The sequence below is a fragment of the Oncorhynchus clarkii genome, chromosome 25 (genome assembly GCF_045791955.1).
Source record: "Oncorhynchus clarkii lewisi isolate Uvic-CL-2024 chromosome 25, UVic_Ocla_1.0, whole genome shotgun sequence".
Classification (NCBI taxonomy): Eukaryota; Metazoa; Chordata; class Actinopteri; order Salmoniformes; family Salmonidae; genus Oncorhynchus; species Oncorhynchus clarkii.
Genome location: NC_092171.1, coordinates 15,285,728 through 15,304,978, shown reverse-complemented (window position 1 = coordinate 15,304,978; position 19,251 = coordinate 15,285,728). Strand labels below are relative to the sequence as shown.

General features: G+C 42.6%; 1 protein-coding gene across 3 annotated transcripts in view; it reads left to right on the top strand.

The window, feature by feature from the left end:
* The window catches only part of LOC139383937 (kizuna centrosomal protein), a 39,670-nt gene extending 23,626 nt beyond the window's left edge, over nt 1-16,044 (top strand). Inside the window, exons 14-15 of one of the 3 annotated variants that reach the window (XR_011628805.1) lie at nt 14,569-14,615; nt 15,002-16,028. Coding sequence is in view for 2 of the 3 variants with exons in the window: in XM_071128557.1 (XP_070984658.1) it covers nt 14,569-14,615; nt 15,002-15,096 (142 nt within the window). In the remaining variant the exon portion in view is untranslated. Of the gene's footprint in view, nt 1-14,568; nt 14,616-15,001 lie in introns of all 3 variants that reach the window. The other 2 variants (XM_071128557.1, XM_071128558.1) reach the window with 2 other exon arrangements.
* The last annotated feature ends 3,207 nt before the right edge of the window (nt 16,045-19,251 follow it).

Sequence of the window (19,251 nt, the reverse complement as noted above, 5' to 3'; positions counted from 1 at the left end):
AGTGGTAGGAAAAGAACGTCTGAATAGCTGCATGTTTTTCACACATTTGAATATCAACACGACTTCATCAAAATCTGCAATTGTAGGTCCTCAGAGCGGCTCTTCACCGGGAGCCCATTTGGGAAGGTAATGGCTGGGTAAACGTTATGAGGAATAATCTTCTCTGATTTCATGTGATTACTGGGCACCACGCTGACACAAGGGCCCAAAGTGTGCGTCTCCCTGGCCAGGCCAGCGGGTCTCTCAGTCTACCTATTAGCAGAGGGAAGGGCATAATGGCCCAGTTCTATTGAGGCGCTACTGTCTGCCAGTGCCAGCCCAATGACTATACCTCTTTAATAAACATGAGCCAATTTCAGACTCCAGACCCTCTGATCGCTCTGTCTCCACTGTCATTAAGGAGCATGGGAAGGCGATAAAACACATGTAAATGTTGAGGAAATGGAGAGAATCACACCACTCTGATTGGCCACTGTGGCCGTGTTGGTCCTGTGCATAAATTATTGAAATGAGACTAATGACTAGTTTTTCATGCTTGACACCTAATCTGGTCAGGGGAGGAGTGATCTGTTGTAGAGCGACAGCTAAGAGCGGTCACCATCGCACCTCTTTCCTGCTCCTCTGTGATTCCCCACCCCCGGATGCTTCCGTTTTAAGCATTCCACTTACCACAGTCACTTCTTGCGCTTTATTGCTTCTACAAGTGGTCTGGAAACCCTGCACTTGAACAGAAGCATAACACTGCAGCATGCTCTGCCACGTCTTTCCCTATCTCAATGTCTCTCTCCCCATCTCTTTCCCCCTTTCTCTATTCCTCTCTCTCACCCTGTCCTTATGTGTTTTCCTCTCTTCCCCTCTACTTCATCCTTTTTTTATTTTTTATGATTTGCTTTATTTTGTCAGTGAGCTGATGAGTGACATCAAACGACTCTGTGGCTGGACTCAAAAAATGGCTTCCTCTCTGTTGTCTTAGACAATAATTATGATTTCCCAGTTAAGCCTAGACTACAGCTGAGGGATTGTAGTTTAAAGCAGAGGCTTTGGTGCAAAAAAAATGCATTTATAGGCCTTTGTATGGCTCCTCATTATGTGTGGGCCCGATTCATTAAGTAATTGGTTTGCAGTTGTTTACATGAGTATTACGGTCCTCTATTCAGGAGCCTTTGAGAGATGCATTGTGCAAATGTTGCATGTTATGAATGCAGAATGAGAGGCGGGGGGGGGGAGTCCTATTGGCCAAACACTACACTCCGCTGAAAAGCAAGAGAAAAGCGCTGGGTGCCTCTTTGCATAGCAATGACTCTGCCTTTAATAAGCTTTACAGATTAAATACGCGCGTTCGATACAAGATGCAAAGAAATACTCTTAACACATTTATATGTGCTCATTTCACTATTATGGCATTGTAGAGAATCAAGGTCTTTCATATTCAGTATTTCTCTCTCTCCTCCACAGTGTTTTTCAGAGTATAGAATGTGCTGTTTATTGTATTATAAGTCACGGCCAAGCAGACTGAGCTGCAACAACAGTTTATTAAGGATTCATCCATTAGAAATCTTTTGCTGCCATTGTGAGTGGTAAAGCAAAATCACTTTGTGGTTGAGTGGGGATGAAAGGAGTAATGCAAGGAGTGAGACTTAATAAGCAGCTGCACTCCATGTAAAGACTACTTGTTCCCCTTTGTCTGGGGGTGCATGCCACTGCTTCCTGTTGTGCAAGATTCATTATGCTGTTTTTCTTTGTTTTACTGTAGGTATTTCAGATGTTCCTTTTCCTTTCTTGTTTTTATATTTTCTTCGCTTTTTTTCCTTTTTTTTTTTAGTTTTTTTTTTGGGGGCCTGTCCTTGATCTAAGAAAAGATTCTCACACTGAAAAAGAAAACATAGGTGATCTCTCCCTCTCCACTAATCAGTGAGTGATGTGGTTGTGATGCCTTCTTCCTGCTTGACAAAAACCTTGACTTGACAATTAGTGTGGAGCGTTCCCTTGGACAACAGGATGTGCTCAGGCATTCGCCCCCCCCCCCCCCCCCAATCACTCAGACAGACACAAAGTGTCATAATCAGAAATTAGCCCTCTGGAGGAGAGGCAGGAAGAAGCGATGTGTGTGGCATCTCTCACAGAACACTGGCAGGGAGGGAGAGGAAGGGAGAGCGAGCGAGCAGGAGGAAAAACCGAGATCAGGCACCAGAAGGTGCCAGGTAGAGAGACCAACGAACATGCAGACAAACTAACAGAGCCTGATTTAGAGCGCAGCTGACAGAAATGTGTTCAGAGACTTTCGGCAGAGAAATAATATGGTGACAATTTTTTTCATGGCAAAGGCAGACACATGCCCAGTCTAAAAACAAATGCTTGCTCCTACCCCTAGATACTTGATGGCCCTTCATTTGTAGATCTGAAAGCATTGTAATTGTGTAAGCAATATGGGTGTAACTCCATATAGCCCACTGTGAGTTGATTTGGAACTGGGCAAGAGAAACGGGCACAGACAGCATTGTGGTGATACTGTCAGACGAGGTCACTCTCCTGCATTGAGTTCCTCTCCTCCTCCCACAGTCAATCACACCATATCTAACAGTATTCATATAGTGTATACATCTGTCTGATAGGTTAAAGCAGATGTTTTTACGGGTAGCAATTAAGTACCATACTGTGATTGTCTTCAATAAAAATGGTTTATAAAAATAAAATAAAAATAACAAAAATTAGCTTCTTAGCAAATAGCAATTTCTCAAGCAAGAATTTTACTAGGGCTGTCGGAGTGGTTTGAGTGGGGAGTGGAAAACTGAAAATTAGCTGTTATTGGCAGAGCGGTTTAGCACTCTCTCATATTTGTCTATCGACTAATTTAAAAACAGGCTGAATTTCAGGTGGTCTTTTCAAACAACCCCCCCGCCCCCACCCTTTTGTCCTCAGAATTGTTCGTAGAGCTCCGAGACAGGATTGTGTGGCACAGATCTGGGGAAGAGTACCAAAACATTTCTGAAGCATTGAAGGTCCCCAAGAACACAGTGGCCTCAATCATTCTTAAATGGATAAATGGAAGATGTTTGGAACCACCAAGACTCTTCCTAGAGCTGGCAGCCTGGCCAAACTGAGCAATCGGGGGAGAAGGGCCTTGGTCAGGGAGGTGAACAAATACCCACTGGTTGCTCTGACAACGCTCCAGAGTTCCTCTGTGGAGATGAGCGAACCTTTCAAAAGGACAACCATCTCTGCAGCACTCCACCAATCAGGCCTTTATGATAGAGTGGCCAGACGGAAGGCACATGACAGCCTGCTTGGAGTTTGCCTAAAGGCGCTTAAAGATTCTCAGACCATGAGAAGCAAGATTCTCTGGTCTGATGAAACCAAGATTGAACTATTTGGCTTGAATGCCAAACGTCACGTCTGGAGGAAAAGTGGCACCATCCCTGCGGTAAATCATGGTGATGGCAGCATCATGGTGTGGAGATATTTTTCACTGGCAGGAACTGGGAGACTAGTCAGGATAGAGGGAAAGATGAACCGAGCAAAGTACAGAGAGATCCTTGATGAAAACCTGCTCCACAGCGTTCAGGACCTCGGGCGTAGGTTCACCTTCCAACAGGACAATGACCCTAAGCACACAGCCAAGACAACGCAGGAGTGGCTTCGAGTCAAGTCTCAATGTCCTTGAGTGGCCCAGCCAGAGCCCGGACTTGAATCTGATCTCTGGAGAGACTTAAAATAGCTGTGTAGTGACGCTCCCCATCCAACCTGATAGAGCTTGAGAGGATCTGCAGAGAAGAATGGGAGAAATTTCCCAATACAGGTGTGCCAAGCTTGTAGTGTCATACTCAAGAAGACTTGAGGCTTCAATCGCTCCCAAAGGTACTTCAACAAAGTACTGCGTGAAGGGTCTGAATATTTATATAAATGTGATATTTCAGTTTTTTTAATACATTTTTAAACATTTCTAAAAACCTGTTTTTGACTTGTCATTATGGGGTATTGTGTGTAGATTGATAAGGGGTGGGACGGGACTATTTAACCAATTTTTAGAATAAGGCTGTAACGTAACAAAATGTGGAAAAAGTCAAGGGGTCTGAATACTTTCCGAATGCACTCTGAATGGCGCACATGCACACTCCATGTCTTAATTGTATCAAGGATTAAAAATCCTTCTTTAACCTGTCTGCTCCCCTTCATCTACACTGATTTGAAGTGGATTTAACGAGTTTCATCAATAAGGGATCATAGACTAACAAGGTGAAACCCGGTCTAAGCTATGTCATGGAAAGAGCATAATATTTTGTGTACTCAATACAACACAGGAAAATCAACTTTTTGACTGCACTGGGCTTTTAATCACACAATGTTCTGTTTTCATTTCTATTCATGATAAAAGTAAGTAGAAAATGGAATTAGAAAATGTGTCACATTCCAATAAGTAGGTTGTCTTACTTAGGTAGTTAAAACAATTTGTATAGTGAACAAACATATAATGCTACATGTAAATTCTTTGTCCCATGTTTCATGCGCTGAAATAAAATATCCCAGAATTGTTCCATAAGCACAAAAAAACATATCTCTCAAATGTTTTGCACAAATTTGTTTACATCCCTGTTATTGTGCATTTCTCATTTGCCAAGATATTCCATCCACCTGACAGATGTAGCATATCAAGAAGCTGATTAATCATTACACAGGTGCAACATGTGCTGGGGACAATAAAAGGCCACTCTAAATGTGCAGTTTTGTCACACAACACAATGCCACAGATGTCTCAAGTTTTGAAAGACAGTGCAATTGGGGTGCTGACTGCAGGAATGTCCACCAGAGCTGTTGCCAGAGAATTGGATGTTCATTTCTCTACCATAAGCGTTGTTTTAGAGAATTTGGCTTAATGTCCAACTGGCCTCACAACTGCAGACCACGTGTAACCATGCCAGCCTCCACATTGAATTTCTTCACCTGTGGGATCATCTGAGGGGAGTGCTGTCTGTAATAAAGCCCTTTAGTGTGGAAAAACTCATTTTGATTGCCTGGGCCTGGCTCCACAGTGGGTGGGCCTTTGCCCTCCCAGGCTCACCCATGGCTGTGCCCTTGCCCAGTCATGTGAAATCCATAGATTAGGGCCAAAGGGCAACCGGAGAAGAAGGCTGACATTTCTACGTGTTTTTTTTTCTCTTCTCCTTTGCGTTGTTTGTAACTTTTTATTTTCTAACTTATTTTGTACATAATGTTGCTGCTACCATCTCTTATGACCGAAAATAACTTCTGGTCATCAGGACTGTGATTAACTCACCATGAACTGGCAGAATCCTTTTGTTACTTTAACTAGTCCGACGAGCCCGAGGTGAATGACATACTGCTTTCCCGGGAACATGCCCAGATCCCCGTCATTTGTGTGAAGAGAAGGTGGAGAAAAGGGGGGAATTCTCTGGGAATTCGAAGGCAATTGGAAAAAAAACCCACTGCCTTCCATTTTGCTAGCAAACGTGCAATCTTTGGAAAATAAAATCGATGACCTATGCGGAAGATTGAACTACCAACGGGACATTCAATACTGTAATATCTTATGCTTCACGGAGCCATGGCTGACCGACGACATTATCAACATACAGCTGGCTGGTTATACACTGTATCGCCAGGATATAACGGCGCCGTCTGGTAAGATAGGGGGTGGCGGACTATGTATTTTTGTAAATAACAGCTGGTGCACTATATCTAAGGAAGTCTCAAGGTTTTGCTCACCTGAGGTAGAGTATCTCATGATAAGCTATCTACCTAGAGAGTTTATCTGTATTTTTCGTAGCTGTTTACATACCACCACCGTCAGAGGCTGGCACTAAGACGGCATTGAATGAGCTGTATTCCGCCATAAGCAACAAGAAAACGCTCGCCCCGAGGCGGAACTCCTAGTGGCTGGGGACTTTAATGCAGGGAAACTTTAAATCGGTCAGCATGTTAATTGTGCAACCAGAGGGAAAACAACTCTGGACCACCTTTACTCCACACAGAGTGCATCGAAAGCTCTCCCTCGCCATCCATTTGGCAAATCTGACCATAATTCTATTCTCCTGATTCCTGCTTACAAGCAAAAATTAAAGCAGGAAGCACCAGTGACTAGATCAATAAAAAAGTGGTCAGATGAAGCAGATGCTAAGTTAAAGGACTGTTTTGCTAGCACAGACTGGAATATGTTCTGGTATTCCTCCGATGGCATTGAGGAGTACACCACATCAGTCATTGGCTTCATCAATAAGTGCATCGATGACTTCATCCCAACAGTGACCGTGCGTACATTCCCCAACCAGAACCCATGAATTACAGGCAACATCCGCACTAAGCTAAAGGCTAGAGCTGCCGCTTTCAAGGAGCAGGACTCTAACCCGGAAGCTTATAGAAATCCTGCTATGCCCTCCGACGAACCATCAAACAGGCAAAGTGTCAATACAGGACTAAGATTGAATCGTACTACACCGGCTCTGACGCATGTCGGGTGTGGCAGGGCCTACAAACCATTACAGACTACAAAGGGAAGCACAGCCGAGAGCTGCCCAATGACACAAGTCTACCAGACTAGCTAAACTACTTTTATGCTCGCTTCGAGGCAAATAACACTAAAACATGCATGCGAGCACCAGCTGTTTCGGAAGACTGTGTGATCACGCACTCCATTGACAATGTGAGTAAGACCTTTTAAACAGGTCAACATTCACAAGGCCACAGGGCCAGGCGGATTACCAGGACGTGTACTGGAGCATGCGCTGACCAACTAACATTTTCAACCTCTCCCTATCCGAGTCTAATACCAACATGTTTTAAGCAGACCACCATAGTGTCCTTGGGCACAGGAACTAAGGTAACCTGCCTAAACGACTACCGACCCGTAGCACTCACGTCTGTAGCCATGAAGTGCTTTGAAAGGCTGGTCATGGCTCACATCAACACCATCATCCCAGAAACCCTAGACCCACTCCAATTTGCATACAGTCCCAACAGATCCACAGATGATGCAATCTCCATTGCACTTCACACTGCCCTTTCCCACATGGACAAAAGGAACACCTATGTGAGAAGCTATACATTGACTACAGCTCAGCGTTCAATACCATAGTGCCCCCAACGCTCATCAATAAGCTAAGGACCCTGGGACTAAACACCTCCCTCTGCAACTGGATCCTGGACCTTCTGACAGGCCGCCCCCGGGTGGTAAGGGTAGGTAACAACACATCCGCCACGCTGATCCTCAACACAGGGGCCCCTCAGGGGTGCGTGCTCAGTCCCCTCCTGTACTCCCTGTTCACTTATGACTGCACGGCCAGGCACAGCTACAACACCATGAAGTTTGCCATTGACACAACAGTGGTAGGCCGGATCACCGACAACGACGAAACAGCCTATAGGGAGGAGGTCAGAGACCGGACCGTGTGGTGCCAGGACAACAACCTCTCTCTCAACGTGATCAAGACATGATTGTGGACTACAGGAAAAAGAGGACCAAGCACGCTCACATTCTCATCGACAGGGTTGTAGTGGAGCAGGTTGAGAACTTCAAGTTCCTTGGTGTCCACATCACCACAAACTAACGTGGTCCAAGCACACCAGATAGTCGTAAAGAGGCCACTACAAAACCTATCCCCCTCAGGAGACTGAAAAGATTTGGCATGGGTCCTCAGATCTTCAAAAAGGTTCTACAGCTGCACCATTGAGAGCATCCTGGTAGCATCACTGCCTGGTATGGCAACTGCTCGGCCTCCGACCGCAAGGTACTACAGAGGGTAGTGCGTATGGCCCAGTACATCAAGGGGCAAAGCTTCCTGTCATCCAGGACCGCTATACCGGCGGTGTCAGATGAAGGCCCTAAAAATTGTCGAAGACTCCAACCAACCAAGTCATAGACTGTTCTCTCTGCTACCACACGGCAAGCGGTACCGGAGCGCCAAGTCTAGGTCCAAGAGGCTTCTAAACAGCTTCTACCACCAAGCGATGAGACTCTTGAACATCTAATCAAATGGCTACCCAGACTATTTGCATTGCCCCCCTCCCCACACACACTGCTGCTACTCTCTGTTGTTAGCATCTATGCATAGTCACTTTAATAACTCTACCTTCATGTACATATTACCTCGACTAACCGGTACCCCCCGCACATTGACTCTGTACTGGTTCCCCCCTGTATATAGTCTCGCTATTGTTATTTTACTACTGCTCATTAATTACGTGTTACTTTTATTTCTTATTAGTTTTTTTATTTAGTTTTTTAACTGCATTGTTGGTTAGGGGCTCGTAAGTAAGGTGTTGTAACCTGTTGTATTCGGCGCATGTGACTAATACAATTTGAAATTCATTTTATTAAAATTAACCGATTAGTAAAACCTGACATTTTTGCACATTATTCGATTTTTTTCAGTATATCATTTGTGACTAATTTCACTGGTCTAGAAATAAAATTGAATAAAAATATTCAATTTTATTTCTGTCAGTCAATATGTTCTGTTCTGTCAAGCAGCTCTGATTCCAATGAAGGAGCCACCTACTATCAATGAATGTACCCGAGTGTGAATCTGTGGCACTATTTCCAGTGCTGCAGTTTTCCTTTATGGCCAGCAGAGAGCACTCATACATTAGAGAGCACAGAGTGGAATCGGTGAATCCCCTGAGTGCTCCATCCTACTATAATCCTCTGCTTTATTCAACATCTAAACAATTTAGCTGTGGGTCATAGCTGGGAAGGGAGTAGGAGTTGATGGGAGTGATGGGGTGATGGGTCTCCCTCTTTTTTTCCCTTTACCTTTAGACAAACGCTGTGCTAGAGTGCCTGTGCTATTAGCATTTCTGTGTGGGTGTTAGGAGCTTAAAAAAGACAGTGTAAATAGAGGCAGCATTCTCTAACAGGCTGTGCTAACAGTATATGAAATGCAAGGTAAGCATTATTTTTCCAGACAGAATCCACCACCCTGTATAGCTTTTCCATTATGGAAGAACATCATCAAATTACCTTCATTCCAATGAACTCATTACAAAAACATTCACAATCATTATATAGTGCAGTTTGAAAAGATAGCATATGAGAAGCGAAGGAGGCAGTCATAGGTCTAGGTCTCCTTTACTTAGACACTAGCAATAAGTATGTCTAATTGGGGAACAATAAAGTCTGGTTTTTCACATGCAGTGGGATAATACGGATTTGTAATTGTGGAATTATTTTATAAGGGCTAAGACATGATTGGTTATATTGATATTTCCTTTGTATCATTTGTACCAAATGTATCATACAATTCTTAATTCTACAAGGCCTATAACCTAATGATAGACAATAATCAAATGTTAGGGGAAAAATCATGAAGTTGTGAATGAAGGATGCCAGTCCTGCTCACAAACCTTATTGTAATGTTGATATAACATAAGGTAAACAGTAATATGTAACAATCACATATCCAGGAAGGAGACTCTCCAAAAAGGAGGCATTTCAATGGTAGCTATAATTTGCAGCATTTTTCACATTACGTTCACCTCTGTCTACCAGAGTGCAAAAACAGTGGCCAGCCCGGTCTGTCTTACATATTCAGATCATTGCCTCAATTAAGGGAAACTCAGCACAATATGAACTGGCATAAATGTTTATGGAAATGTAATATCAGATTTGAAGGGGTCATTGGTATCCTGGGCTCTCTATGGTAATGGCCCAGTCTTGAAAATCAGTCCGGTCCCTGTCTGAAGTGGAGCAGCTGACGGATCATTCCCATGCTGCCTGCGGAAGTTATAAAAGAATAGTCCAATTTATTCCCCGGAAACATGTATTTATTACCGTCATTACAGTGGCGGGGAGAAGAAGTAACATGTTGCTGTAAATGTCTTTTAAAAAAGGAATGTGAATATATACATACATATTGATTATGTCTGTGTTTTCAGATGTCATAGCCTAGGATGCAATGCCGTAACAGCTGATGTATAATTTAGTAAAATACGTCCCTGTCCAAAATAAGAGGGACTGTGTTTGACAAGTTATGTTAGTGTAGCAGCAGGCTAAATGGGAAGTAGCAAACCAGACTTCGTCTTTTATTTAACAAGGCAAGTCGGTTAGGAACAAATTCTTATTTACAATGATGGCCTACCAAAAGGCAAAAGGCCTCCTGCAGGGACGGGGGCTGGGATTAAAATAAAAATATAGGACTAAACACATCACGACAAGACACTCTTTGCTGTTCCACTTTCACTTCAAGTGCCAATTTTCTGAAAAGTACAGACCGTTTTTAAAAACATTTCATTTGAAGCTCACCTTGCACTAAGACTTCATGAATGCTCTTATGGATAAACTGTGTAGTCAGAACTACAAGGTTGCACTTCCCAAAATTATGACTTGACCATGTAACTATTGATTGTGTGTGTGTGCGTTTTGTGTAATTACAGTTTTATCTGTCTGGTATTCCCTAAATCAAACAATCTCTCAATGAGAAGCAAAAAATGTTTAAAAAATTTCACCATGCTCAAAGGGATATAAAAATGTCAGCTTTTTTATTTTTACCCATCCATCAATAGGTGCCCTTCTTTGCGAGACATTGGTAAACCTGCCTGGTCAAGTGATTGAATCTGTGTTTGAAATTCACTGCTTGACTTTAGGGACCTTACATATACAAGTCGGAAGTTTACATAAACAAGTTTTAATGACTCCAACTTAAGTGTTTCAACCACTCCACAAGTTTCTTGTTAACAAACTAGTTTTGGCAAGTCAGTTAGGACATCTACTTTGTGCATGACACAAGTCATTTTTCCAACAATTGTTTACAGACAGATTATTTCACCGTATCACAATTCCAGTGGGTCAGAAGTTTACATACACTAAGTTGACTGCCTTTAAAACAGCATGGAAAATTCCAGAAAATGTCATGGCTTTAGAAGCTTCTGATAAGCTAATTGACATAATTTGAGTCAATTGGAGGTGTACCTGTGGATGTATTTCAAGGCCTACCTTCAAACTCAGTGCCTCTTTGCTTGACATCATGGGAAAATCTAAAGAAATCAGCCAAGACCTCTGAAAAATTATTTGTAGACCTCCCAAGGTTCATCCTTGGGAGCAATTTCCAAACGCCTGAAGGTACCACGTTCATCTGTACAAACAATAGTACGCAAGTAACACCATGGGACCACATAGCCATCATACCGCTCAGGAAGGAGACGCGTTGTGTCTCCTAGAGATGAATGTACTTTGGTGCGAAAAGTGCAAATCAATCCCAGAACAACAGCAAAGGACCTTGTGAAGATGCTGGAGGAAACAGGTACAAAAGTATCTATATCCACAGTAAAACCAGTCCTATAATCAACATAACCTGATAGGCCGCTAAGCAAGGAAGAAGCCACTGCTCCAAAACCGCCATACAAAAGCCAGACTACGGTTAGCAACTGTACATTGGGACAAAGATCATACTTTTTTGAGAAATGTCCTCTGGTCTGATGAAACAAAAATAAAATTGTTTGGCCATAATGACCATCATGGAGGTAAAAGGGGGAGGCTTGCAAGTCGAAGAACACCATCCCAACCGTGAAGCACGAGGGTGGCAGCATCCTGTTGTGGGGGTGCTTTGCTGCAGGAGGGACTGCTGCACTTCATAAAAGAGATGGCATCATGAGGTAGGAAAATTATGTGGATATATTGAAGCAACATCGCAAGACATCAGTCAGGAAGTTAAAGCTTGGTCGCAAATGTGTCTTCCAAATGGACAATGACTCCAAGCATACTTCTGAAGTTGTGGCAAAATGGCTTAAGGACAACAAAGTCAAGGTATTGGAGTGGCCATCACAAAGCCCTGACCTCAATCCTATAGAAAATGTGTGGGCAGAACTGAACAAGTGTGTGCGAGCAAGAGGCCTACAAACCTGACTCAGTTACACCAGCTCTGTCTAGAGGAATGGGCCAAAATGCAACCAACTTAGTGGGAAGCTTGTGGAAGGCTACCTGAAGAGTTTGACCCAAGTTAAACAATTTTAAAGGCAATGCTACCAAATACTAATTGAGTGTATGTAAACTTCTGACCCACTGGAAATGTGATGGAAGAAATAAAAGCTGAAATAAATAATTCTCTACCATTCTGACATTTCACATTCCTATAATCAAGTGATCCTAACTAACCTAAGACAGGGGATTTTTATTAGGATTGAATGTCAGGAATTGTGAAAAACAGAGTTTAAATGTATTTGGCTAAGGTGTATGCAAACTTCCGACTTCAACTGTAATCGTGTGCGTGGGGTACAGAGATGAGGTAGTCATTCACAAATCATGTTAAACACTATTACTGCACACAGAGTGTCACGCTCGTCTGAATGAATGGACCAAGGCGCAGCGTACTTGGAGTTCCACGTGTTTAATAAATATGAAACTCACCAAAACGTGACGTTCTGGGCTGCTCACAGGCAGCTACACAAAAACAAGATCCCACAAACAACAGGTGGAAAAAGTCTGCCTAAATATGATCCCCAATCAGAGACAACGATAGACAGCTGCCTCTGATTGGGAACCATACCAGGCCAACAAAGAAATAGAAAACATAGATATCCCACCCTAGTCACCCCCTGACCTAACCAAATAGAGAATTAAAAGGATCTCTAAGGTCAGGGCGTGGCACAGAGTGAGTCCATGCAACTTATTATGTGACTTGTTCAGCAAATTTGTACTCCTGAACTTATTTAGGCTTGCCATAACAAAGGGGAGGAATACATATTGACTCAGGACATTTCAGCTTTTCATTTTGAATTAATTTGTAAAAATGTCTAAAAATACAATTCCACTTTGACATTATGGTGTATTGTGTGTGGGCCAGTGACAAATCTCAATTGAATCCATTTTAAATGCTGGCTGTAATACAAGAAAATGTAGAAAAAGTCAAGGGGTGTGAATACTTTCTGAAGGCACTGTGTATTTGTCTAGTCTGAATAAATGAATGTTACATTTCGCCATTTTCTTGCTTAAAGAATATCTAATTGAATCATATCTGAATCTGTACCTTTTTGAACATAAGGCTTTTAGATTACACCTTTTAAGGCCCCCAACAAAAGCCTTGCTCTGGGTTTCAGAAGGACATACTGTATGCAAGGTGCCCTTTTAAGATGCAGACAGGCTAATCATTTGTGATTGCGTCCTTGCCTCGTCCCACACATCTACTTTCTTGACCTTGGTTTTTTGACTGGCTCTATTTTGATTTGCCTGCTCGGAGTGCCAAAGGTGTTCAGAGTTATACTCGTTTTCTCTTGCATTGAGGCAAGAGGTAGACATCATCCAAATATCTGCCAGGAAGCTTATTGATATGTGAATGTGATGGTCACACCGTAATAGTTACGCCGGCTACATAATTGAATGCATTGTATTGGAAAGCAATCTTCTCACTGTTAGAAATGGGGAGTTGGGAGGATTTCAAAAATATATATATATATATATATATATATATATATATACCTATAACATAATTGAGTTCATATACTCGATGTACAGCAGTCACATTTGGCTCTGCCAAGGCTGTGCTTGGGGAGAAGGGGGTAATTGTGAGGATGGCAATCAAAGGGGTCATGCGTTTCAATTGAGGGACACATGGATGCAGATGAATCAACACAACCTGTGTGCGTATATGTGTGTGTGTGTGTGTGTGTGTGTGTGTGTGTGTGTGTGTGTGTGTGTGTGTGTGTGTGTGTGTGTGTGTGTGTGTGTGTGTGTGTGTGTGTGTGTGTGTGTGTGTGTGTGTGTGTGTGTGAGAGAGAGAGCAAACTCTGCCCTATTTTTGTTACATCTCAAAGAAAAGACTTTCACCGTAGGACATAAAAATATAAACAACTGGCCATATGGATATACGATAACCCGAAAGATGATTGGGATGTATTGTGGTGGTTGTGAATAGGCCCTGTGATGATGTAAATTGAAGAGGCCTTTAAAAGTGGAACGGCCTACTGCATATGCATCAAGGCACATCAAAGCCTTTTCAGGGGTCCCACATTTACATAGCGACATCACTGATGCTATGGGAACCCAGCAACCCTGTCTTTGGACCACTTCTGAATAAAGTGGGGGCTTGTGGAAGTCCTTCAGCACGATTAGAACAGGAGTCAAGGAAGTTCCCTTTGGTTTTCCTTTCCTTTAAAACGGGCTTAGGCTTGGAAGTCTGGCTCCTCCATGTTTGGATAGGCATCCTTGTAACGTGTGTGTTAGATACACATTTTGGTAAGGGCACTGGTACAAGAAACAAGGTATTTGTTGGTGTGAGTTGTGCGTTTGATTGATGGGACATGTACTGAGCTGTATTGATGTTTTTTCTAGGATTTCACTGACTGTGGCAACAATATAATTATTTTTATCCTTTAAGGCTATTTACCTGTTATGTGCTTGACTTGTGTGAATTCTGAACCATTGTTTCTTGTATGAAATTATAAAAGGTTTGTGTGTCTTTTGACACAACTGGTGAGGTTTTCCTTATTGGATACAACTGCCATACACATTTGAAATCTTAAGTGCTCTCAATGTGAAAGACCACCGTCACAATTAACTATTGCTTCTTGAAATGATGCTCTATCAACAAAACACAGGGCTATTGACTGTTTTCTTTGTATTTTCAGGAGAGAAACGACAAAAATGAAAACCTACTCTGCTGTACAGTCTAAAGGTGAGTTTAGAATGCATTACAAAGCCAAAGCCTAAATAATGCTGTCTATCTTTGTCATATCTCCAAGCAGGCTAGCTAGTTGTTAGCAATAAGTTATCAATATTGTGAACCACGTGAGATGTTATGCTAATGTCAGAATCATCCATCTTTTTATGGATCACAAATGGGTGTGAAAAGGGCACATGGACAATTATTCAAGATCTTGCTCTCTGTAATAGCCATGTTACATGTGTAATTAGTATGCATTTCGCAGTGACTATCGGTTCCTATTTGCATTTGAATACACCCCCCCCCCCCCCCCCCCCCCCCCCCACCCATCTCTGCTTTTATGGATTTCATGATTCAGTTTCAGGCGTCAAATGTTGGGTCTGTTATTTATTTTGTAGCTTTTTGGGGAGAGTCAGACGACAGCAACTCCGAGATAGAAGCAGCTCTGCGCCCTCAATACAATACGAACAATGACAACTCTGAGGATTTTTAGGACTGACTACCTGAGAAGAGGGATTCTTAACACAAGCTGCTGAGAGAAAGCGCTTTAGAGAACATCTGCATACTGTTTATTTTTCTTCCATTTGTTACCCGACTAAATTCTATCTACGTTGTAAACTGTATGCATACTGTATCATAAAAAAAGGTATAATGATAAACCTGATACCTCTTACTATGGTTAAAGTATGTGAAGAGTTTTCAAACACACCGATGTTAACCCTGCTTCAGTCTCTTTATCTGAATGACTCTTACAACTCATAATAACAGCTTGAAATAGATTAAACGGGTCTTTTGAAGCGATTTGTTTGCACTAGGCTGGAAATCATGCATTTTGAATGCTGCTAGCATCTCCGAGTGGTCTGCATCTAGCATGCTTGAGTGTAGTGACGTGAGTCACCTGTGAAATGACAAAGAACAATGGCCACTCTGGATGTTACCAAACGACCTGCGGACCTGTTGAAGTGGCCCATCGCCCAGGACAAGATGTACCGTCGTGTTAACAGATCCACAATGATCACAATGTATGTTTTTGAAACAAGTTGTACTTATATACAATGATTATGTCAGACCTGTATATCAGACCTGTATTCTTTTTCCTTTTTCATTTCTCATGGGCCTTTTCATTTGCTATGACATTTCAAACTCACTCATTTTTTATTGCTCAGAAGAAGTACAATCATGTTTTCATGTTCTATTTTTGTATAATGCTTTGTGATCAAATTATGTGTCGAGTAGACCTACAGTACTCAAAAGACATAATAATTAATTTTGTGGAAAAAAACATGCAGTTTGTTAAACCCATCAACCTCCCTCCTCCCATCCACCCTTTTCCTTTTCACCCTTCAAGTAGCAGTGCATGTCAATGACAGTGACTATTCATTACACTAGTTAAAATGCCTTGGAAATAAATTCACCTGAACCATGCAGCATCTCCACTGGCCCTCAGCCTGTTTTCCAGTTCTGTAAATAACCTGTTACTCCTATCTTGTAAGAGGTCGCCTTTCTGAATCGTACATGAAAGTTAATCTGTATCATGTCTATAGAATATTGAACATTTGCAAAGCCATGTTATGTTGTAATATTGTAAAAGCCCCTGGCGTTCAGTACATCGGTAGGATTCCATTAGTCAGCTTTTAGGTGACTTTATATGCCTGAACCTTCTAAAGTAGGACTCCACACTCATTACCAGTAATGGCTTCAGCCAGCCCTGCACCTCACGCAGAAAGGGAATGTGTCGGGATAATTTGGAGTTTGCTAAAAGGCTCCCTAACATAATATCCGTGTTAAGGAGCAGGTCAACAGATACTTGGTGCAGCAGATAAGAGAGGAGGTATATTGTACAAAATACACAGATTATACCAAACATTAGGAACACCTTCCTATTAAGTTGCACCCCCCCCCCCCACACACACACACACCCTTTTGCCCTCAGAACAGCCTCAAATCATCGGGGGATGGACTACAAGGTGTCAAGCGTTCCACATTGGAGTCAACCACTGGTCCTGGTTGACTCCAATGCTTCCCACAGTTGTGTCAAGTTGGCTTGATGTCCTTTAGGTTGTGGACCATTCTTGATACACACAGGAAACTGTTGAGCGTGAAAAATCCAGCAGTGTTGCAGTTCTTGTTACAACCGGTGTGCCTGGCACCTACCATAACCTACCATACCTTGTTCAAAGGCACTTCAAACTTTTGTCTTGCCCATTCACCCTCTGAATGGCCCACATACACAATCTCATGCCTCAAGGTTTAAAAATCCTTCTTTAACCTGTCTCCTCTTCATCTACACTGATTGAAGTGGATATAACAAGTGACATCAATAAGGGATCATAGCTTTCACCTGGTCAGTCTGTCATGGAAAGAGCAGGTGTTCTTAATGTTTTGTATACTCGGTGTATAACAACACAATAAATGGCTTAGAAGATAACTTTTCCTGATTGACACAGTGGTAGCAGGCTGCAAATAATTTGTAATTTTGTATTTATTTAATTCACCTTTATTTAACTAGGCAAGTCAGTTAAGAGAAAATTCTTATTTACAATGACGGCCTATCAAAAGGCCTACTGCGGGGACGGGGGATTAAAAAATAAATACAATATAAATATAGGACAAAACACATCACGACAAGAGAGACAACACAACACTACATAAAGAGAGACCTAAGACAACAACATAGCAAGGCAGCAACACATGACAACACAGCATAGTATCAACACAACATAACACCAACATTGTAGCAGCACAAAACATGGTACAAACATTATTGGGCACAGACAACAGCACAAAGGGCAAGAAGGTAGAGACAACAATACATCACACTAAGCAGCCACAACTGTCAGTAAACGTGTCCATGATTGAGTCTTTGAATGAAGAGATTGAGATAAAACTGTCCAGTTTGAGTGTTTGTTGCAGCTCTTTCTAGTCGCTAGCTGCAGTCAGCTGAAAAGAGAAGTGACCCAGGGATATGTGTGCTTTGGGGACCTTTAACAGAATGTGACTGGTAGAATGGGTGCTGTATTTGGAGGATGAGGGCTTCAGTAGATATCTCAGATAGGGGGGAGTGAGGCCAAGAGGGTTTTATAAATAAGCATCAACCAGTGGGTTTTGCGACGGGTATACAGACGACCAGTTCACAGAAGAGTATAGAGTGCAGTGATGTGTCCAATAAGGAGCATTGGCAGCAAATCTGATGGCCCGAATGGTAAAGAAAATCTAGCCGCTCGAGAGCACCCTTACCTGCCGATCTACAAATGATGTCTCCGTAATCTAGCATGGGTAGGATGGTCATCTGAATCAGGGTTAGTTTGGCAGCTTGGGTGAAAGAGGAGCGATTACGATAGAGGAAACCAAGTCTAGATTTAACTTTAGCCTGCAGCTTTGATATGTGCTGAGAGAAGGACAAAGCGCAATCTAGCCATACTCCCAAGTACTTGTATGAGGTGACTACCTCAAGCTCAACCCTCTGAGGTAGTAATCACACCTGTGGTGAGAGGGGCATTCTTCTTACCAAACCACATGACCTTTGTTTTGGAGATGTTTAGAACAAGTTTACGGGTAGAGAAAGCTTGTGGGACACTAAGAAATCTTTATTGTAGAGCATTTAACACACAATCCGGGAGGGGCCAGCTGAGTATAAGACTATCATCTGCATATAAAGGGATGAGAGAGCTTCCTACTGCCTGTAAATTGAGAAGAGCGTGGGGCCTAGGATCGAGCCTTGGGGTACTCTCTTGGTGACAGGCAGTGGCTGAGTCAGCAGATGTTCTGACTTTATACCCTGCACTCTAAGAGAGGCACAGTAGTTGTGTGTATCTGTACTGATGGCGCAAAAGCCATGACAGGGAGACATAGTGGAGTTGTAAGGCGCGTGCAAGCAGTCGCTGCCGACGCCACTTGGGTACACTGCAGCATCCCCCGAGAGGCTCTTGCTGCCAAGGGAATGCCTGACAACTGGAAAGACGTTTTGGACACTACAGTGAAAATGGTTAACTTTGTTAAAGCAAGGCCCTTGAACTCTCGTGTATTTTCTGCATTATGCAAAGATTTGGGCAGCGACCATGTAACGCTTTTACAACATACGCTGGTTATCAAGGGGCAAAGTATTGGCATGTTTTTTAACGTTGAGAGACGAGCTTAAAGTTTTATTTATTGACCATCATTTTCACTTGTCTGACACACGACTGGCCTATCTGGGTGATGTTTTTTCTCGCCTGAATGATCTGAATCGAGGATTACAGGGAGACTCTCAGACACTCTGCAACTATATTCAATGTGCAGGACAACATTGAGGCTAGGACTAAGAAGTTGGAGATCTTTTCTGTCTGCATTAACAAGGACAACACACAGGTCTTTCCATCATATGATTTTTTGTGTGCAAATGACCTCAAGCTTACGGAAAATGTCAAATGTGATATGCGAAGCACCTGAGTGAGCTGGGTGCGCAATTACGCAGGTACTGGATTCATTATCCCTTTCATGCCCTGCCTACAGTTCAGTTACCGATATCTGAACAAGAGCCTCATCAAAATTGCAATTTTATTTAATCAGAAGCCACTGCCAGATTTCTGGATAGGGCTGCGCTCAGAGTTTCTTGCCTTGGCAAATCGCGCTGGTAAGACACTGATGCCCGTTGCAACCACGTACCGAT